Raw genomic sequence first — 22,280 nt, 5'->3', positions numbered from 1 at the left:
CTATATTATACATTAGACCCTCAGACCTTATTCATTTTATAGCTAAAAGTTTATACCCTTTTACCAACCTCTTCCTATCTCCCCCACCTACCCCCTGCCCCCCCACCCGTGGCAACCACTATTCTACTCTCTGCTTTAATGAGTTTGACTTTTTTTTTTTAAGATCCTTTATCTGAGTGAAACCATGCAGTGTTTGTCTTTCTCTAACTTATTTCACTTAGCATTATGCTCTCAAGGTCTATTTGTTACAAATGTCAGGATTTCCTTCTTTCTCATGACTGAATAATATTACATTGTGTGGACATATACATATACATACTATATCTTTTTTATCCATTTATCCATTGACAGACACTTAGTTGCTTCCATATCCTGGCTATTGTGAATAATGAACATGGGAGTGCATATATCTCTTCTATATCCTATTTTCATTTTCTTTGGGTAAATACCCAGAAGTGGGTATTTATTGATCAATGATTCAATTTTTAATTTATTTGAGGAACCTCCATATTGTTTCCCATGGTGGCTGTACCAACTTACACTCCCACCAACAAAGCATGAGCGTTTGCTTTCCTCCACATCCTTGTCAACATTTGTTATCTTTTTTTCCTTTTGATAAACAGCTATTCCAACAGGTATGAGGTGGGGTGCCTGGCTGGCTCAGTCAGTCAGTAGAGCAAGAGACTCCTGATCTTGGAGTCATGAGTTCAAGCCCCACATAGGGCCTAGAACTTACTTAAAAAAAAAAATTGAACAGGTGTGAGGTGATATTTCACTACAGTGGTCACCAAGTTGTTATACATTAGATCCTCATTCTGATTTGCATTGCCCTCATGATTAGCGGTGTTGAGCACCTACTCATGTACCTACTGGCCATGGGCATGTCTTCTTTAGAAAAATGTCTATTCAGTTCCTCTGCCTGTCTTTAAATTGGATTGTTTGGGTTTTTGCTATTGAGTTATGTGAGTTTTTAAAATATATTTTGGATATAACCCCTTATCAGATATATGATTTGTAAATATTTCAACTATACTATAGGTTGCCTTTTCATTTTGTTGAGGCTTCTTTTGCTGTGCAGAAGCTTTTTAGTTTGATATAGTATCACTTGTTCACAATTTTTTTAACCTTCCAGGAAATAATATATTGCAGGGATTTCTCCATCCCTAGAAAACAAGACACATTGCATCCTCTCCTCACTGGATTTTGCTCTGTTTTGAATCAGGAGGACATGAGCTGTGAGGAGAAGTTGTACTTTGGCCTGAATGAATACAGTAAGTCTCTACAGTGGGGAATCACAAGTCCACTTTTGAGATGTGATGAGACTTTTGAAAAAATGGTGAACACACTCCTGGAAAGGTAAGTAAGGACCTTCAACTTTTACTTTAGCCATACTTGTGTATCTAAAATAGCCGAAAGTCTCTTATGTCACTGTCACAGGAAGTTTGGTGGAGCACCGGCTGTGCAGATCCCATGCAAAGGCAGAATAAAAATAACATCACCTAAGATGACCTTTTACTCACATAGGTTTTCTGTGATCATCCAAGACTAACAAAGGAAACTAGCGACCCAAAGTGGGACTTATCATGCTCCACTTTTCATGCTCTGAGTCATCTCCCAAGCATGTGACTACCAGGGGATTAGATGGGCAGAGGGATTTACTAATTAAAGACCAGTTCCTCTGAGGTGTGGCCTCCCCCACCATATACCCTACACTTTTTCATTTTCCCCTCTTTCCTCCTCTATTCACACAGGCAAGTACCCTTAGATGACTCAGTAAAAACTGAAGTTTACTATGAGAGTGGGAGTATAGACTGGAGAAAATTAGGAGCAATTAGATCATTGAAGTGAGTTCAGTTCCAAGGGTGTCTCCTTCAGTCCCTGACCTTGGGAGTTAAAGATCATTACTTTTCTGTCTCTTCTGCTTTCTTTTTATTCCCCAAGTCCAGGTCAAACTCCAGAAGAGTAAAGAGTTTTCCTATTTTTTTTCTCTCTGATTTTGGATCATAGACTTGAAGCATCACAGAGGCATTAGAATTTACGTAACCTAATACACGGCCCTCCCTGCCCTCCGCTGCAATAGTCTGTCTGACCTTCCAGTGACGGGGGCAGTTGGACTCTTTTTGATGAGGCACATTCTAATATTTAGTAGCTTTCATTCTTAAAACTGGCCCCAGTTGATCATAAGCCACCTATTTAACAACCTGCCCTATAACTTTGCTAAGAAAAAAGAAAGATTAAAAATGAGGACAGGGAGATACAGCCTATCCAGAGAGTTATTATACTGTGTCAAGAAAAGGAACAGCCTTGGAGTAGGATTTTATGTTTTTGCAGCTGTGGGATTTAAGAAGACTTAACCGACTCTGTGACATTAATCCTTCCACAGCACATGTGATCTTACTTTCCAGAATCATCCCATGAGTCTCCCTTTTAAGTGTTTCCCACCCACTGGCTTCATCTACCAGCTTGGAACGTACCCTCCGTTCTGGTAATATCATTCAGAGTCAATCCTGTCAACTTCTCTTACAACCTTGGTAATACTTACAAAACAACAATTACAGTTCAGTGCAAATATAACAGCTTGTGAAGACTATTCACTTCTAAATTCATACTTCTTTCAGAGTATGAGATCTAAATGCCTATAGATCAAAGTTACCATGTATTCTAACTTTGGCTTTCCTACCTGGCCCATCAAAAAACATTAAGCTTTAAACATGGATCTTGTGTGCTCACTTCTTCCAACCCAGTCACTCAAACTAATACTAGCTATAGTTTATTGAGTGTTTGAAGAACTTGCCCAGCATTGAGTAAACTGAAGGATTTCTTCACTTTTCCCCAATCTACCAAATCCTTGCAATGTAAGGAAATGTTGTCAGAGACCAGAATGAATCCAGACACAGCTCTGTCCCTGACCAGTTGCATGATCTTGGGCAAGTAGCCAGGTTTCTCTCATCCTTTTAACTCATCCTCCTTCTGGTAGAAAGGGGAGTGGTCAAAACCAGGCCATCCATGGTCCTCTCTAGCTCTAAAGCACTTCAAAACCATGCTATTCATTTGATGACCCTAATTGGTATTTGACCCTGGGTTTTTCTGTGCACGCCTGGCAGACCACTTGTCTTACTTTAAATAGAATTATAACATGGAACAAAGGCAAACCACCCCATGGCCTACCCAGCTGCATGTGCTGCCAGCTGGCGACCAGAAAGCAAGTTCACAGGCTCATCCTCATTTCGCCAGCACCTCCTTTCTTGACCAGCACCTCTTCATGCCTGCAAGGGGGTCCTCTTTGTCCATTTGTACTTAACTGCCAGCAGGCCTGGCTTTCTAAGGAGTAACACACAAATGAGAGATTTATTTTCTGCCTGCTCTGTAATTGTAAAAAGTTCCAATTTGAACAAAGTGACCCTCTTACTTGGCAGTCCAGGCAGGGTGGGGTGGGATACCAATGGGTATTGGGATGATTCAAGGACACCCCTATTTGCCAGGCTCCCTTGACTAAGCAGTGCTCAGGTGATAGGAGGCTTCACCACTAGGGGATGCTATTTCCCCACTCAGCTCGAGGTTTTCTCCAGCACCAAGGTACACTTTATGGGAAGATGCAGTTGTCTTCTTTATTGGAAGATAAACTGCTGTCTGTGGAGTGGCTACCCTGAAATTAGTAATTATTAGTAATAATTATTGTTTGTATTTCTGATATTTTTCAAACATGTCTCAATTTTCTTTACTGTAGTCAAGTATCAGAGAAATAAGCTGACAATACCACCATGCTAACTCAGTGCCACCAAGAGGTTAGGATCCAGGAATGATCCATTATGACTGTGTCAACAATTAACCTGACAAGACCAGTGCTTCTCAAATTTTAATGTGTATATAAACTACCTGGGGATCTTGTCAGGATGTGAGTTCTGATTCAGATATCTGGGGTGGGGGAATTTGGCATTTCTAACAAACTCCCAGGTGATACTGCCACTGGATGCTGCTGCTGGTCCATAGACCACACTCAGGGAAGCTAGGGGTTGCTAGACCATCCCGAAGCCTCTTTAGCTTGCTGTGCCTATCCCAACAGGTTCTGATTCACAGGCGTTGAAAGCTCAGCTTTTCTTTCTAGTGATGTGGGTTCCAAGGTCATGCTAGAGCTCAAGCCTTCCATTGACCAGTAACCCCTTCCCACCATGCTTAGCCTGTATTTCTCCCACAAAGACCTTGCTGTCTCAGCTGGTCCTGCTGCCTGAGTGCAAGCTCCCTGTGTTCTGTTGAAGGTACCCCAGGCTACACAGCATGGTCGTCCGCTGCTACCTTCTCATCCAGCAGTACTCAGAGGCTCTGATGGCCCTCACCACCATGGCGTCACTCCGAGACCACAGCACACCAGAAACACTCAGCATTATGGATGACCTCATCAGCTCCCCAGGAAAAACCAGAAGTGGGCGGGGACACATGCTCATTATCAGGGTGCCCTCTGTGCAGCTGGCGATGTTAGCCAAGGAGCGGCTGCAGGAGGTGCGCGACAAGCTGGGGCTGCAGTACCGCTTTGAGATCATCCTTGGGAACCCTGCCTCTGAACTCAGTGTTGCAACCCACTTTGTGGCACGATTAAAGGTCAGCAATGGTCAGACATCTCTCCTTTGAAATACCATTTTTTTCTGTTTTCTACAAATCCCACATAGGTGGCTCAGAGGCCTGAGTTTAATAGAGTTTTGCACATGTGTTGGTTTGATCTTCATGACAATGTTAAGACTAAACAAAGGGACATGTTCACTTCCCAAATTGGGAAGCCAGTTTATTAAGATTCTGTCAAGCCCCCTTTTTATCATGTGCATGCAGTTGGTCTTCCATGCTCTCCAACTGCAGGTGCAAAAATGAGATGACCCAATTTGACCCCATGTTTATTGACCTTGTTCAAGATGCATCTAGCACACGGCCATCTGTTTTCTCAGAAAAAAAAGGTAAGTTGTTCTCTCAGACCTCTGTGGGTACCATCAATTCACTAATTCTTTTCTGTCTACCTAGCCTGTCATCTCAGGTCTAGAGTCGGTAAAGTATTTTGTTTTATCTTTAGTACTCATATAGAGCTATTCCCCACCCTCTTGCATGTGGATCCTTCAACGGTTTGTTGTTTCATTGAACTTGCTTTGACGCAGCCCTGAGGCTTGCTGGTCTGACTTCTCTAAGCCTACTACAGAGGGCTTAGTGCATGAGCACGGCCCCCTCCCCTCGCATGGCAGCGGGACTGACTACTTCCCCTAAACCCTCCTGTTAGGCATGGAGAGGGTGGGCCAGAATTCCTAAATCAACTAACCTAACTCCCTCCTTTATGCCCTGCTCAGGTTTTTCTGGGGGCCTTTATAATCCAATGTGCTCTAGCTATTAGGAAGCATTTAATAAAACAACTGCATATCCATCTACGTATGACACCAAGCTAAGTGTACTGTATGTCTGAGTTAGACTGGCATGGTATGTGTACCCTGCACACTAAAACCTGAGCTAAGTCGGGTTAAGAAAAATCCAGTTTGGCACAAATTTGATGAAAAGAAAGCACATAGTCTTGGGGAATTTTCATTTTCATCCTGGGCTTCAGTTTCTCATCTGCAAAATGAGAGAGTTGGATTGTATGATCTCCAGGAGCTCTAATTTGAAGATATTATTTCGTGTTCATAAAGCATTTTGCGGCACACCTGGATGGCTCACTTGGTTGAGTGTCCAACTCTTGATTTATGCTCAAGTCTTGATCCCAGGGTCATGGGATCGAGCCCCACATCAGGCTCTGTGCTGAGCATGGAGACTGCTTGGGATTCTCTCTCTTTCTCTGTCTCTCTCCTTCTACCCCTCTCCTGCTCTTGTGCATGCTCTCTCTCTCTCTAAAAAATTAATTAATTAAAATTGAAATTAAAAAAATAAAGCATTTTGGGGCGCCTGGGTGGCTTAGTTGGTTGGGCGGCCGACTTCGGCTCCGGTCATGATCTCGCGGTCCGTGAGTTCAAGCCCCACGTCGGGCTCTGTGCTGACAGCTCAGAGCCTGGTGCCTGTTTCGGATTCTGTGTCTCCCTTTCTCTGACCCTCCCCCGTTCACGCTCTGTCTCTCTATCTCAAAAATAAATAAACGTTAAAAAATATTTTTTTAAATAAAAAAATAAATAAATAAAATAAAGCATTTTGCAAATGTAAACCTTTTATTGTATTCTATTAGTTAACCTAAATTGAATAATCCAAAATGCAAACAAAATATCTTGTATTAGCTTGATAAGCAACTGGAACAAATAAATCTAAAAATAGAAACCCTTTATTTAATGGAAATTATAACAAAATTTATATTTCATATGTTGATATAATGTTCACAACTTTTTTAATATTTATTTTTGAGGGACAGAGTTAGACAGAGCATGAGTGGGGGAGGAGCAGAGCGAGAAGCAGGGACACAGAATCCGAAGCAGGTTCCAGGGTCTCTGAGCTGTCAGCACAGGGGCTTGAACTCATGAGCTGTGAGATCATGACCTAAGCCTGATGTGGGGCTCGAACCCACAGACCAGGAGATCATGACCTGAGCCAAAGTTGGACGCTTAACCAACTGAACCATCCAGGCACCCCAGTGTTCACAATTTTATTTTATTTTTTATTTTTTTAATATTTATTTATTTTTGAGAGAGAGAAAGAGAGATGGGGAGGGGTAGAGAGAGAGGGAGACACAGAATCCGAAGTAGGCTCCAGGCTCTGAGCTGTCAACACAGAGCCTGATGCGGGGCTTGAACTCACGAACCGTGAGATCATGACCTGAGCCAAAGTTGGATGCTTAACCAACTCAGCCACCCAGGCACCCCTAGTGTTCACAATTTTAAGTGATGATTATAGACCATATAACTATGGAATTTCTAGGATGGATAACAAATGAGAGTCCTGAACTCTTCTTACAGTATAATTCATTGAGACATATGTCTTGAGACAATTTGAATGATACTAATGATTGGAAAATCTGGAAAGGCAAATAATCAGTGCCACTGTGTGAAGCCTCACAAACCTATTGCAGGGAGATGGTTGAAAAGGATGTGAGGCTGCAGAATCTTCTCTGGGCCTCCATGACACCGATCAAGTATAGCTATTTATAGTCTAGGTCATTTGTTCAGTCTTCAGAAATGCCAATTACCAAGTCAGTATACATCAGCAGGTCCTAAATAATTCGCCCCTCTGGGTCATAGTTTGAAAACCACAATCAAGACCTCAGGTCCCTTCCCTTCCCTTCCCTTCCCTTCCCTTCCCTTCCCTTCCCTTCCCAATGCCCTTCTCTATGCCCTTCTCTATGCCCTTCTCTATGCCCTACTTCCCTTCTCTATGCCCAACGTAGGGCTTGAACTCACAACCCCAATGTCAAGAGGCCTAACTGGCTGCTAGCAATCAGAATTACCTTTGGGGCAGGGCGCCTGGGTGGCTCAGTTGGTTAAGCGGCCGACTTCGGCTCAGGTCATGATCTCGCGGTCCGGGAGTTCGAGCCCCGCGTCAGGCTCTGGGCTGATGGCTCAGAGTCTGGAGCCTGCTTCCGATTCTGTGTCTCCCTCTCTCTCTGCCCCTCCCCCGTTCATGCTGTCTCTCTCTGTCTTAAAAATAAATAAACGTTGAAAAAAAAATTAAAAAAAAAAAAGAAATTACAAAAAAAAAAAAGAATTACCTTTGGGGCTTTTAGACAGCAGCTGTTTTGCAAGCGCTGTTCTGAGAGCATGCCATACGTTAAGGGGGGGCCCAAGTAATTCTCAGAGAAGTTATATCTCAATTTGTATGAGTAGCTGCCAGTCACCAACTACACAAAAGAGATTTTTGTATTCTCAAAACTGCTGGACTACATCAATGCATCCTGTTTATACTGTCTCTGTGTGGAAGTGAAAATATGCACTCCTATTGAAATGTTCATATCCTAAGCAAAACTGCCACTTGCCAGGTGATTTCTGCTTCACACATTTATTTCTAAGTCACCAACCTCCCTTACCATTGTTGGGTTGGCATGGGTTGCTGGGTGTGCCTTTTATCTGTAGCCTTGCGTAACATCCTCTGCTTCTTCTCCAATTGGATGGCCTTATTTCTGTGCTTCCCTCTAATTATCCTGTTATGTATTATGACTAACTTACAAGTATGATAAGCATTTTGAAAGGATACAAGGCTTAAATCTAGAAAAGGATACAAGGCTTAAATCTAAATAAGCCAGTTTCTCCAGAAGGCTTGTGAAGCTTTCATCAGATTTCTTTAGCCTTGAGCCCCATTTTTTCCTTGGAACTCAGTGCCCACCCAGTCTTTTGTGTTTGTATTAAATGCTCTGCAGTGAAGAGGTGCCTGGGTGGCTCAGTCGGTTGAGCAGCCGATTCTTGATTCTGGCTCAGGTCACAATCCCAGGGTCGTGGAATCGAGCCCCACGTCAGGTTCCACTTTCATGGAGCATGCTTAAGATTCTCTCTCCCTCTGCTTCCCCACCGCCCACTCCTGCTGTCTCTCTAAAATAAAGAAAATGAAAAAAAGTATAAATAAATGTTCCATCCAAGAACTGTGACCATTATTCATCAGAAGTAGCAGAGGGACAGAAAAGCATGTTGTAGTGGTTTGGCTAGCTCTGATTGGTCAAGAGTAAAAATGAGATTTCTTTAATAATCTTTTGAAAATAAACCTTTTGTAGAGTAAAACATCCCTTATCCCATCATTATAACTTGACCTCATTGTTGATGGAACCATGACCTCTGGATGGTTTCTGGGAGGAAAATCCATTCAGGGAGAACCTCAGTGTCAGGAACATCATGAGTCCAATGTGAGGGTTATAAGTAAAATGATTCCTATTCCCAAAATTGTTTATTTTAAATTAGATAATGTTATTATTCATTTTGACATGACAGTGTATATAAAACTGAATTCTTGTAGATACCTTTCTTTTAATACTAAAAAAAATATTTTTGATAGGGGGCCTGGGTGGCTTAGTCAGTTTAGCGTCTGACTTCGGCTCGAGTCACTATCTCATGGTTCGTGAGTTTGAGCCTGTCATCAGGCTTGCTGCTTGCTATCAGCACAGAGCTCGCTTTGGCTCTTCTGTCCCAGTCTCTCTCTCTGCCCCTCCCCCGCTCATGCTTGCTCTCTCAAAAATGAATATTTTTAAAATATATATATTTTTGATAGATTGGTTTTTCTAAGACAAGAAGAGTCTCTCAAATTTGTAAATCTGTGTAGGTCCATTGATTTCCCCCTGGTATGCAAATATATGATAAAATACTGGGCAACAAGGTCAGAATGCCTCCCAGTTTACAAATTATATATACTTTATTTGAATAATTGTGGGTATATTTATTTCTAAAGACTGTTTTATCTAGACATCAACAAATCATTAATCAAACCCTATTACATTATGTCTTGCATATTAAATTTCTTTTTATCTCTTTTTGTGTTTGGCAAAGGAAGTACCAGCCTATTTTTAAAATAAATTGTGTGCATTACTTAATAACCTCACTTCTTACTCTTTGTTCCCTAAAGCATTATCAGAAATGTCAATCTATTTCCTATAATTCCTGCTAGAAAGCTGTTATGAAGCATAGATACTAGATACTTTATAAAAGTAGTAGAAACCATCTTATCTACTTAAGAGATAGTCTGTTTTCCTTCTGCTCTAAAATAAAAATCTATAAGATCTTTTCACTTTTGAACATCTTTCAAGTTGGTGGGATTTTTTTCTTCCCACTGATTGACGTTCCATTTACTAAAGATATATATATACATGTGTATATATGTGTATATGTTAATCTGTATCAGAAGTTGATTAATAGATTATTTCTGGAACCATAAAACTAATTGCATTCCTCTTCTAAGTAAGGGTCAGCGTTGTTGTTTTTTTGATTGGTCTAGATTTGGTTATATTTTTAGCCTTCTTGAGAGAGACTTCTAAGAGCCCCAAGCCAATTATTATTTGCCACTTATTTTGACAGTCAGTATGGGGGAGGGGGGGTGGGAATAACCATCAAGGGTAACTAACTTGATGATTTTCTGGTGAATATCTGTTTTCATAGAGTTGAGATGCTTTTATTTGTCAGTCATAATTGAAACTGTCTTTTTCAGTTAATCAGCCCCGAGAGTCTGTCCATTATATGAAGAAAATATATTTAAAACTCTTGAGGCAGGTAGTTTAACCAGGGTTTCTGTAAGGTTTGCATCACTGGCAAGGTATTTCATTGTATGTTTCTTTGATTTGTGTGGCTAATGCATGATGTATACCAAGATCTTCTGTTTTATCCTACTGAGATAAAACTAAAGGCCACATTCTTCTAGAGTGCTTCATTATGCCAATTTGTAGTAGCAATTTAGTATACACACACATATATGATACACACACACACACACACACACACCGGAAGTCATTTGAAACCACAAATGCATATAGAATGTGGACCTAGAAATCTTTTAAGAGGTGGAAACTTAAATAAGAGGTTTTAATTTTATCATATGGGTCCCTTTCTACAGACCTGGAGAGGAAATGAACCAGAAGAGTGGACCCCTCGGACATACCAAGATTTAGAAGGTCTGCCTTGTATTGTGATACTAACTGGCAAAGATCCTCTTGGAGAAACCTTTCCCAGGTACATTATGAATAATTATTTCTCGTTTTTCCTTAGTTATCCAGCTAAGCTGATGGTTAAAACTTGGCTGACGCTTAACCATTTCATTCATTTAGCAAGGGGGAAGAGAATAATTTTCCTCAGAGATATAAGAAATGTAGCCTGCCTTGACTATTTTGACTTTCCAGGGATTGCCTAGCAATTTGGGAATGGAAGATAGCCACAGTGAGAAGTGTTTATGCATCAAAACAGAGAGGCAGAGAGGAAAAGCATGTGCCCCCAAACAGGATTTTTTTAATTTGGATGAAGTGTCTCTTAATCTGCTGTTCCCAACCCCTTTAAGAATCCAGGGCCTGCAGACAGGAAGGCAGCAACAACAATAATAACAGCATGAGTTGAATACTCACTGTGTGTCGGGCATTGCTATAAATGCCTTACCTGTGCCATCCATTCATTCCTTACAATAACCATATGAGCCAAATACTGTTATTCTATTTTATACTTGGAGAAAATGAAGTGGATGCTGTGAGGTCATAACAGCTAGGAGGTGACAAAGCTGAGATTGAAACCAAGGCCAGATGGACTCACCCAAAACATCATTACTTTTGTATAGGTCTTTGAAGTACTGTGACCTCCGGCTCATCGACTCAAGCTATTTAACTCGCACAGCCTTGGAGCAGGAGGTGGGTCTGGCCTGCTGCTATGTCTCCAAAGAGGTCATCCGAGGGCCTGCTGTTGCCCTGGACCTTAGTGGGAAGGAGCAGGAGAGAGCTACCATCAGCGAGAACGACTCTGATGAGTTGCTGATCGACCTGGAGAGGCCACAGAGCAACAGTAGTGCTGTCACTGGAACCTCAGGTTAGTGCTTCCTTTTCTCTCTCAAGGGGTGAGGGATGGGAGTGAGGAGGTGGACAGACATAGGGGAGGCAAAGGCATTTACTCCCTCACACCTCTCAAGGCTGTCAGAGGAGCCTTCAGGGACTCCGGCAACCTGTCCAGACCTCAGTTCCCAATCCAAAGATACTTGGAAAACATAACTACTGAGAGCAGTCACAGAATTCTCCTCTGGGTAAACATTTAATGAAGAGCTTGGTAATAAGCAAAGTATAATAAATGTTATAAACCCTAACCTGCACCACTTTCCCTAGTCTTTTCTACCCTTTATCACCTCAAGGATAATATACATCTGGTATTTGCACAAAAGCCCTCATTTCCTTCTAGATCTGAAAGCTGTAAGTTTGTGTTAATTGGCTCAGTACCTGGCACAGTGTTTACCTGTTTGAATGAAGGAATGATTGAATGACTTTTATAAGTAGTTAACGGCAAATGTTTGTATACTCTGGGGCCACTGCCTGTGCAGACACACCATGCAGCCCGCCATCCCCTTTCAGAGCATTACTGTATGGCCTGTGGCAGTGCCTGGCATGAATTTTCTTCTGAGAAACTGTATCACAGCAAATGCAGCACTATTTCCATTTTCTTCAGATTGGGAGAGTAATAAAACTCCATATAGAAAACGTGCAGAATGTAAAAAAAGAAAAAAACTTGGGGAATGTAACAAAGGATAAAGAGGACATTAAAAATGAAAACTCTGGGGTGCCTGGCTGGCTCAGTCAGTACAGCATGTGACTCTTGATCTGGGGGTCATGAGTTTGAGCCCCATGTTGGGGGTAGAAATTACTTAAAAAAAATAAATAAATTGGGGCCCCTGGGTGGCTCAGTCAGTTAAGCATCCAACTTCGGCTCAGGTCATGATCTCATAGCCTGTGACTTCAAGCCCCATGTCAGGCTCGGTACTGACAGCTTGGAGCCTGGAGCCTGCTTCAGATTCTGTGTCTCCCTCTCTCTCTGTCCCTTCCCCACTTGCACCCTGTCACTCTCTCTCTCTCAAAAATAAATAAACATTTAAAAAAATGAAAATGAGGGGCGCCTGGGTGGCGCAGTCGGTTAAGTGTCCGACTTCAGCCAGGTCACGATCTCGCGGTCCGGGAGTTCGAGCCCCGCGTCAGGCTCTGGGCTGATGGCTCGGAGCCTGGAGCCTGTTTCCGATTCTGTGTCTCCCTCTCTCTCTGCCCCTCCCCCATTCATGCTCTGTCTCTCTCTGTCCCAAAAATAAATAAACGTTGAAAAAAAAGTTAAAAATAAAAATAAAAATGAAAATGAAAACCCCTCTCTACCAGAGAAGACCACCATGAACATTCCTCTTTCCCACATCTCCTCTCTTCCATCACCATGACACATGCATGCAAACACACACACACACACACACGCACGACTTCATGTCAAAAGCAGCATGAGTGTGTCTGTTCATTCTGGCAGGATGACTGTGGGAGTCAAAGAGGCAGTCATCTATGGGGCTTTGTGTCTTGAGAGGGACCCTCAGCCTGGAAGAGCATGAGCTGCTCGCCTCAGCCAGGGGTCAGGACTGCACCTTCGCTCACCTCACCGCTCCAGGCTCCCCCTCGAGGCTCCTCTAAGACCAGTTCAGAATAAAGCCAACAGGTTTAGGGAATAGTGAAGAGTAACAGAAGAGAAGGGGAAATAGCACATTTGAAAGTTTGTGGATAGCAGCATCAGTGACAGGGAGGCAAGGGGGTGTTTATGTTGTTCTCATGGCTCTTTCTTTTTTAAATTTTTTAAAAATGTTTTATTTACTTTTGAGAGAGAGAGAGAGAGAGAGAGGCAGAGTACGAGTGGGGGAGGGGCAGAGAGAGAGGAAGACACGGAAACCAAAGAAGGCTCCAGGCTCTGAGCTATCAGCACAGAGCCCGACACAGGGCTTGAACCCATGAACTGTGAGATCATGCCCTGAGCTGAAGTTGGATGCTTAACCAACTGAGCCACCCAGGCGCCCCATCATGGCTCTTTAATCAGACTCCTCCTGGAGCACCTGGGTGGCTCAGCTGGTTAAGCATCCGACTTTGGCTCAGGTCATGATCTTGCCATTCCTGAGGTCGAGCCCCTCGTCGGGTTCTGTGCTGACAGCTCAGAGCCTGGAGCCTGTTTCAGAGTCTGTGTCTCCCTCTCTTTCTCTGCCCCTCCTCACTCATGCTGTGTGTCACTCTCCCTCAAAAATAAATAAAGCATTTTTGAAAAAAATTAAATAAAAATAAAATAATCAGATGCCTCCATTCCCTGCACTTGCAGAGCTGCCCCAGAAGGCTCACATATTCTTGGCCTTGCTCTCATTAACCACAAAGGTAATGGCTTGCCTTCTGCTGCTTAGATTTTCCCTCCCTTTGAAGACAACCTGAGCTAAGGGCTATGCTCCCACCACTGAGCACACATCCCTCAGCCTTAGGTGGACTCTGGGGGTCCTTGGGGAGGCTCACTGCCCCAAGTGTGCAGGCTGTAAAGGTCAGGGACGTGGGGGGAAAGGTAAGCTCTCAGACAAGACGGAAAGACACGAAAGTCAGATGAGCAAGTGGAGTGACTTGGTTGCAGTGACCTCCGGTTACTGGCTATTCCTCTAGGATCTCCTGAGGTTGGGATATGACCTACATGCCGGGGAGCACCAACCCCAGGTCAGAGAGGGCTTTCAGTCCTGAATGTGTCCACAAACCAAAGAGTGGGACCTATCAGAGGGGAAAACATATTTGAATTGGCCAAATCCACAGGGACCTCTGGGGGAAAGCAAGACCTCACTGAGCATAGATTATGCCTTCCATCCTCGCCACATGGAGCCGGTTCCCCACACTGGTTTGGGCATCCATGGAAGTGGCTACCCCCTGGGGAACTTCTCCACAACCAGAAGTGTGAGGCCCTTGGACCCCAGGAGGAGGGAAGTGCCCTGGAGTAGGAAGGACTTGGCTGGGGAGCTTGTATTGGTCCAGAATCTGGAATGAATCAGACCACATCGCCAAACGAAGTAACAGAGGAGAGTTTCATAACATCACACGCTTTACAAAGCTGGGGGTAGGAATTAGAAAAGGACAAGGAGGTATAGTTACCCCCCGGGGCACCAGGAGAGGGAGCAGCCCTCATGGAGACAAGGCAGTCCAGCCTGGCTCCGTGCAGAGAGGGGGCCAGGGAATAAACAGCCGAGTCCTGCTGATGGCCACGGGTGGGTTGTCCTCTTTCAGGCTCCATCATGGAGAACGGGGTGAGCTCTTCCAGCGCGGCTGATAGGTCCCAGAAGCTGTCGCTGACCCCCAGCTTCCAGAGCCCGGCCAACAGCATGGGCCTGGATGAAGGGGTCTCCGCAGGCACAGGGGGAGCCGGGGAGACCCTGAAGCAGGAGTGTGATTCCCTGGGCCCCCAGATGGCCAGCAGCACCACCTCCAAGCCGTCGTCGTCGTCCTCCTCCTCCTCCTCCTCGGGACCCCGGGCCCTGTCGTGGCCCGAGCAGCTGCCCCAAGGCTGCAGGGGCCTGCACGCCGCCCTGCCCCCCATCGTGATCTTATCGAAAGCGGCCTATAGCCTGCTGGGCTCGCAGCGGGGAGGCAAGCCGCCCGCGTCCTCCTCGCTGCTGCCACACGCCGACGTGGCCTGGGTGAGCTCCCTGCGGCCGCTGCTACACAAGGACATGAGCAGCGAGGAGCAGTCCCTCTACTACCGGCAGTGGACCTCGGCTCGTCAGCACCACGCCGACTTCAGCAACCAGCCAGACCCCGCCTCCGGCGCCCGCACCTGCCACCCTCGGCGGCTGCTGCTGACTGGGCCCCCCCAGGTAGGCCCCGGGTGGCAAGAAGGAAGGGAGCCGGGGAGGGGGGGGGCCTCAGGGTGGGCTGAGGGTGACCCAGAGCGATGAGGCCCTCACTCAGGCCTCTCAGGGGCAGGAGACATCCAAAAGCCCAGGTGTGAAATCTCGTCTCTCTTCTTCCCTCTCTTCCCCTCTCCAATTAAAAATACTTCCTCCAGGTGGGAAAGACGGGCTCCTATTTGCAGTTCCTTAGGATCCTCTTCCGCATGCTCATCAGGCTCCTGGAGGTGGATGTGTATGATGAGGGAGAGATCAACGCGGGTGAGTTCCGAACCCCGGCATTGCCGGGGAGGAGTGGGGGCCCAGGTAGAAGACACACTGACACCGAGTTTTGATATTCTGGATACTAGGCCTTTGCTAGCTGGTCAGAAAGTATCTTACTCTTTTTTTTTTTTTTTAAGTTTTTATTTGAGATGAGAGCGAGAGAGAGCAGGGGAGGGAGGGGGAGAGGGAGAGAGGGAGAGAGGGAGAGAGGGAGAGAGAGAGAGAGAGAGAGAGAGAGAGAGAAACCCAAGCAGGCTCCTTGCTGTCAGCACAGAGCCCAGTGCAGGGCTTGAACTCACCAACTGTAACATCATGACCTGAGCTGAAATACAGTCCCACGCTTAACTTACTGAGCCACCCAGGAGCCCCAGAAAGTATCTTCTATTTTAACTGCAGGCTGTGAGCTAAGGTATATGGATTACTATAATGAAATTAAAACCTCATGCAGAACAGAAACCTGGAGCCATAACCAAAGCCCTTCACATTCAGTAAAATGCAGAAGCTAGTGCTTGACAGGGTTGTGGGGACTGGTTTTCAAAGAGACCATCTTCTGCCCTCCTCCTCCTCCTGTATCCAACCCTTCCCCCCAGCTGTCACCTGTGGGAGGGTTCCACTGTAGTCCGATCAGCAGGGCCAGAAAGAGGACATGAGCAGGAATCAGCCAGCTTTAGCTCTATAGCTAAGGACAATGTGGCCTCCGAACTGTGGCTTCACATCTTGGAGCATTCACCTGTGCTGGAAGAGACCCATGGAGGCAGGGGAGTAGTGGTAATCAGCTAGAAGCTCTTCTAAGCCCCTCAAAGAGGAGTCCAGAAAAGGGAAAGGCCTTGGCATCTTCTGTCAGACTGGCCCTCAGATCTCACCCCACTTGCTTTTCCTAAGTAGTTGGGCCTGTTCTATGACAAGTCCAAAAGACTAGTTCAGTCTAGAGCAAGACTAGGCAAGATCAGCTGTATTGAATCATTTTATTATCACCTTCAGCCCTATTTCCACTCCTTACCAGGTCATATTCATGATTCCAGACACACACACAATCCTGTCTTCCCACCCACATCTCCTTGTTTGTGTCCCCACTTGAGCTGACCCCAGGCCCACCAAAGAGGGGACCCAGAGCTCCAAGTTGGCCTGGAAACATTCATAGCTGCCTGGAGGGGGGCTGGGACCAGGAGGGCAAAGGCAGAACTAGGCAGACCAGGAATGAGAGACCCATCATCCCAGCAACCTTCCCACAAAGCCCCTGGCTCCACAAGAAGAGTGATGATGCCTGTAATTTTCTCCTCGGATCCCACCACACTGAACTTTAATCTGTGTGATGATCTGTGAGAGAATCTACCACAGCTGGTGCAACAGGCAAGCCTGGCCTTTGTAGTGAGAAGTGCCATCAGGCTGGCTTTATTCCTTCCATCTCATTTTAGTGCAGGTGAATGTGATGGTGCTCTGGAGAGGCACATTGACATCTTTGTAAAAATCTAGAATAAGCTTTAGGTTGTAAATAAAATGCAAACTTTAGCTCAGTGATATAAAAAATAAACATGATTGTGTTAAAAAGATATTAGCTGTACTCGTAATCTTTAGGCTTTTTAAAAAAATAAAACTTTTGGGGGTGCCTGAGTGGCTCAGTCACTTGAGTGTCCAACTTCGGCTCAGGTGATGATTTCACGGTTCATGAGTTTGAGCCCCTGTTGCACTCTGTGCTGACAGCTCAGAGCCTGGAGCCTGCTTCGGATTCTGTCTCCCTCTCTCTTTGCCCCTCCCCCACTCATGCTCGCTCTTTCTCTCAAAAATAAACAGTAAAAAAATTTTTTAAATCTTCTCCCTTTGAAAATTCTTAAATTTTTTCATCTTATAAATTTTATTAATAACAATAAATCCTCTATTAGACACTCACCACGTGCCTGCCACTGAGCCCTTTAAAACAAATTGTTTTAATGTTTATTTTTGAGAGAGAGCGAGCATGAGCAAAGGAGAGGCAGAGAGAGACAGAGGATCTGAAGTGGTCTGTGTGCTGACAGCACAGAGCCCGATGCGAAGCTCCAACCCATGGACCCACGAATCATGAGATCATCACCTGAGTCAAAGTCAGATGCTTAACCAACCAAGCCACCCAGGCATCCCTCACTGCCTGAGCACTTTAAATGCACCATCTGGAATTCTTGCAATAACCCAGGGTCCCTGAGAGTTAAGGGTGGTGCCTGCAGGTGTGGAGTAGTAGGGGGCGGTCTGAATTCAAACCTAGGACTACTAGCTGTCAAACTTGACTGCATATTGGAGTGACCTGAGCAGCTTTAAATGCCATGATGGGTGCCTGGGTACTAAAGCAGATTGTGGGGGTGGTAACCTAAGCACAGGATTTTTTTTTTTACAAGCTCTCCAGGTGATTCTCATACGCAGCAGACACTGGGTATCTTGCTCAATGCATCCCTCAAATCTCTTAGGCTTTCAGTGTTTTATAACCCCACAACTAAAACTGTAAGGGAGAATTTAGATGACCCAAAATTAAATAAGCTTTAAGGCAATTTGGGAAGCTGGGGTGGGAGATCAGTTGATCTCATAGTGTGGGAGTTTGTGGACCAGATGTGTAGAGGGTAATGCTGGAGCCAGTGAGGGCATGTGTCCCTCTCAGCATGGACCTGAAGGGATAATTCTGGGCCCCTCTGCCCTGGGACGTGGCAGGTCATCTTCCAGAAATGTCTCTGTCCTCCCATCTGGGGGTTCATGTTTCATAAAACCTCTCATTCCTGACACTTGGGAGGGAGGCTGGGAGGCCAGTCAGCCTGCCTGCCTGCTCTGCGCACTTTCTTTCTTCTTGTCCTAGACCACAGTGAATGCAGTGGAGTCAGCCAGGCAGAGGGAGAGCCCTGGCCTGACATCGAGAGCTTCAGTAAAATGCCCTTTGACGTCAGCGTGCATGATCCCAAGTACAGTTTGATGAGCCTGGTATATACTGAGAAGCTGGCAGGGGTCAAACAAGGTCAGTGCAAGCAGAGCCAGGCGCACCTCCTCTGAAGGTCAAGGGGCCAAATCAGAGCAGGAGGCCTGGGGCAGTTTAATCTTTGAGCGCAGTTTAAAGTAATTCTGCTTTTCTCTTGTACACATATGTATCACCTTTTACTTTTCATACCCGACTTTCAGAGCATAAATTATAGACTCCTTAGAAGAGTCCTGCAGGGAGTGGGGGACTTTCTTCCCAGGAGTAGGGGCTTCATGCACATCATGGCAAGGCTTTTGTCCCTTTATACACAGAAGCAATAAAGGATTCCAAAGTTGAGGAGCCCAGGAAGCGAGGAACCGTGTCCATGATGCTGACCAAATACGCGGCCTACAACACCTTCCACCACTGTGAGCAATGTCACCAGTACATGGACTGCACCTCTGCCTCCCAGGTGTGGCCCCCTGTGCTTGCCTGTTACCCAGCATGGTATTGTATATATGGAATGAAAAATACGGCTCCCAGTTTCGGGCCCTAGATAGAGGGTACTTGATTTATGAGATGGAGCCACTCATTTGTGAGCAAAATGTGTGAAGCCATTAATTAAAATTACTTTGGGTTTATTAGGATTGGGGGGAGGGGAAGAGAGAAAGAAACTTGCATTTTAGTGTCTGAAGTCACTTCATTGAAATGGTTACATGTGTCATGTTTAGGTTACCTGGGATGTTCTCTGTAATCCTGAAAAAACTGGATATTATAGTGTATTTGGTGAAAGGTTCTTTTCACCCCCTGCTTTGGGTTGTTGATGAGAATGGTGCTCTTTTTTTTAAGATTTTTTTTTTTTTAAGTGTATTTCATTTTGAGAGGGGGCAGGTAGACAGGGGCAGAGCCCAACATGGGGTTCAAACTCACGAACCATGGGATCTTGACCTCTCGACCTGAGCCAAAGTCAGAAACTTAATAGACTGAGCCACCCAGGCGCCCCAGGAATGGTGCTCTTACCTCTAACATGCACAGGGTGTGCCCTTTGAGCTGTGAACAGGTCTGCTGATTTGCACTGACCAAGTCATATTCCTACTCCAGTGTGGGGTGGTTTTGATCATTAGGCATACAGAGGAGTCAATATTTGATCTTTTATTTAGAGAGAAGTGAGAGGAAGGAACACAGAAGGTGAGCCAATACCCCACTGTCTTTGTTTCTTCTTGGCCAGAGCATCTGTAAACACTCAAGATGGTAAAGGCAACAGGTGACAGTGGTCCAGAACCTATGTAGGGGAGAAGTTCTCTGTTGCTTTCTCCCACTTTAGCTTCTTGATTTTTATGACTTAGTTCCGAACACCTAAAACTCTTCCTATGGGACATGCTGATTAGACTTCACCCAAACTTGCTTCTGCTCCTAAGGATCAGGTCTCCACCCTTTTCCCACAGGGGCTAGAAGTGATATACTGAAAAACTGGGTTGGCCATTCTGCTCTTGTAACACAAATTACCTTTTATGTACCATTTGTTTTCTTGGTGTTAACCGAAAGCTTTTGGTGGGCTAATTTGTAAACCACTCATGATGCTTTACAGAATATAGAAGATTCAAGTACCTGGTCTACAAATCATAAGCTGCTAGATAACTTAAAAATCCTCTGTTTATATAGTTTCTGTGATCATTGTACTCTCTAGTATATTCCAATGCTTGTGAAGCAGAATGAACCAGAATTCAAGGGAAGAATTATACTATTTTCCTAGGAAATATAATATTTAGGTTAAAAATCTTAGGAAATCTACCTGGACTCTAGTTGCTGCTGAAAATTGATGCTATCCTTTCATTAAGCCAAGTACTGTCTGCATTGTAAAGCACATAAATTATGTAATTACTCATTGAGCTGGGTTACTGAGTGAGCATGTGAACTTTATAACACTTTTTTTTTTTTTCAAGTAAGCTCTGTACCTAACGTGCAGCTTGAACTCCTGGTCATGAAATCAAGAGTCACATGCTCTACTGACTGAGCCAGCCAGGTGTCCCAACTTTCTGGCAATTTTAAAAATAAGTTAGATTTATAATTGGCTTCAGTGAGTCAGATGGTCTCTCCTGGAAGCCAGAGTTCTATGCTAAATGACTTTGAAACTTCTTCAGCTTCCACGGTAGCCAGGAAAGATGGGACCATGGAGGCATTTTAATGATGTTGGCCCTAATATTTTACTTAGAAAAATGATACTCATTTAGCCTGATGCACACAGATGGAAATGATTTTTTCCCCTATATTTGGGCACCTTTGAAAATGTTTAGTGAGCAGGAATATTTAACCTCTGCATAAGACTGAGGAGTAGTGGTTCTAAGAACATAAGGAATGCAAAAGACAGTGTCAAGCAACAGAAACTTCACCCGTGGAGAGGCCGTGTAGGGGCAGGAGGCTTGGCTCTCAGGTCAATGGCAGCTACTAAAAGATGAAATGTTTGCGTTTCCAACTCTTCCGACATTTCAGGGACAGCCAAGTCTGATGGCATGTATGAGTTCAGGTTAGTTCACCTCTCTTAAAAATGTTAACAAGTGGTCGAGAAGTTTGCAAACCATGAGCTTACATCCCCTTCCTTCCTTCTTTACAAATCTAGATGTCTGACTCCACCCTTCATGCATTCACATTCTCATCCTCTATGCTGGGAGAAGAGGTGCAGCTCTATTTCATCATTCCCAAATCCAAAGAGAGTCATTTTGTCTTCAGCAAGCAGGGTAAACACCTGGAGAGCATGCGGCTGCCCCTGGTTTCAGACAAGGTGGGTGACAGTGTCTGGATGCCAACACTGCTTTCAGACTGACAGGCCCAAGGTACTAGATCAGGGTCTCTAAACTTCTTCAATCTAAGGGTTTTAACTTCCCTTTTTGGTCTCTGGTTCTTTCTTTTTTTCTTTTTTTTTCCCCCTTTCAGCAGAATTTGAATGCAGTCAAGAGCCCTATTTTCACTCCTTCCAGTGGTCGCCATGAGCATGGACTCCTAAACCTTTTTCACGCCATGGAGGGCATCAGCCACCTGCATCTTCTGGTGGTCAAAGAATATGAGATGCCGCTGTACCGCAAGTACTGGCCCAACCACATCATGCTGGTGCTTCCTGGCATGTTCAATAATGCAGGCGTGGGTAAGGGGCCCCCTGGGACACGGAGAAGGGCTGAAAGATAAAGCGAGCTCATTGCCTGGACATGAAACTTTCAATGGTTCCCCAGCCCCTGAAAAGGGTCCTGCCCCCCTGACCAAAGGACTTTTGATTTTTCTTTAAATTTGAGTTTTCCTTTTCCTCTATCTGCTGCTTTGCAGAATTTTTAACTTCTGAGGGCTAGTGACTAAAGAAGTCACTGGTATATTGAGTGCCCCGGAAAGGGTTTGAGATTCTTCCCAGTGATGGCTGGGCCTGCTGCAGCAGGAACAGAACAGTGAGAAGGATGGTCCTGGGGGGAATGGGGTGGTGGAGCCAGTTCACTGTGTTCAAGAGGGATCTAGAGGTGTCCCTAAGCCATTGCTAATCATTTTAAAGGCACATGGCAAGTTCTAAGGGGTTCTGTCCAACTGGAAATTGGAAGTATCATTACTGCCTATGGCAGTCATCTTAAAAGTGCCTAGAAAAGTCTCGCTTGCTTTTCCCCCACGGAGTGTAAGAGCAATGGGCGGATTTGTCAAAGGGGCATATGGTTCTTCAGCATGGAACAGAGATGTTGGGGGGCAGGAAACCTCCAATTGGATTCAGAGCTGTGTGTCTGCTCATTTCTTGTATGGTAGTTGTTAACCACTTTCTCTAATCAGCTCCTGTGGGCTTCCGACTCTGTGTAGTCTCAGAAGGGTT

The 22,280-nt window shown here is 44.9% G+C and overlaps 1 protein-coding gene across 6 annotated transcripts in view; it reads left to right on the top strand.

Annotated features, from left to right (window-relative positions):
* The window catches only part of GREB1L (GREB1 like retinoic acid receptor coactivator), a 283,415-nt gene that overhangs the window by 246,578 nt on the left and 14,557 nt on the right, over window positions 1-22,280 (top strand). For 3 of the 6 annotated variants that reach the window (XM_040479252.1, XM_040479253.1, XM_040479254.1), the window contains 11 exons: window positions 1,223-1,356; window positions 4,257-4,596; window positions 4,902-4,943; window positions 10,471-10,586; window positions 11,179-11,423; window positions 14,648-15,234; window positions 15,426-15,528; window positions 18,347-18,502; window positions 18,775-18,914; window positions 21,060-21,221; window positions 21,374-21,581. In XM_040479252.1, coding sequence (XP_040335186.1) covers window positions 1,223-1,356; window positions 4,257-4,596; window positions 4,902-4,943; window positions 10,471-10,586; window positions 11,179-11,423; window positions 14,648-15,234; window positions 15,426-15,528; window positions 18,347-18,502; window positions 18,775-18,914; window positions 21,060-21,221; window positions 21,374-21,581 — 2,233 coding nt within the window. The remainder of the gene's footprint in view (window positions 1-1,222; window positions 1,357-4,256; window positions 4,597-4,901; window positions 4,944-10,470; window positions 10,587-11,178; window positions 11,424-14,647; window positions 15,235-15,425; window positions 15,529-18,346; window positions 18,503-18,774; window positions 18,915-21,059; window positions 21,222-21,373; window positions 21,582-22,280) is intronic. The other 3 variants (XM_040479255.1, XM_040479257.1, XM_040479256.1) reach the window with 3 other exon arrangements.

This window comes from Herpailurus yagouaroundi, unplaced genomic scaffold, assembly GCF_014898765.1.
Source record: "Herpailurus yagouaroundi ecotype Mexico unplaced genomic scaffold, PumYag 142, whole genome shotgun sequence".
NCBI classification, from domain to species: Eukaryota; Metazoa; Chordata; class Mammalia; order Carnivora; family Felidae; genus Herpailurus; species Herpailurus yagouaroundi.
The sequence above is the reverse complement of the archived record's forward strand: the minus strand, read 5'-3'. Positions and strand labels throughout refer to the sequence as shown.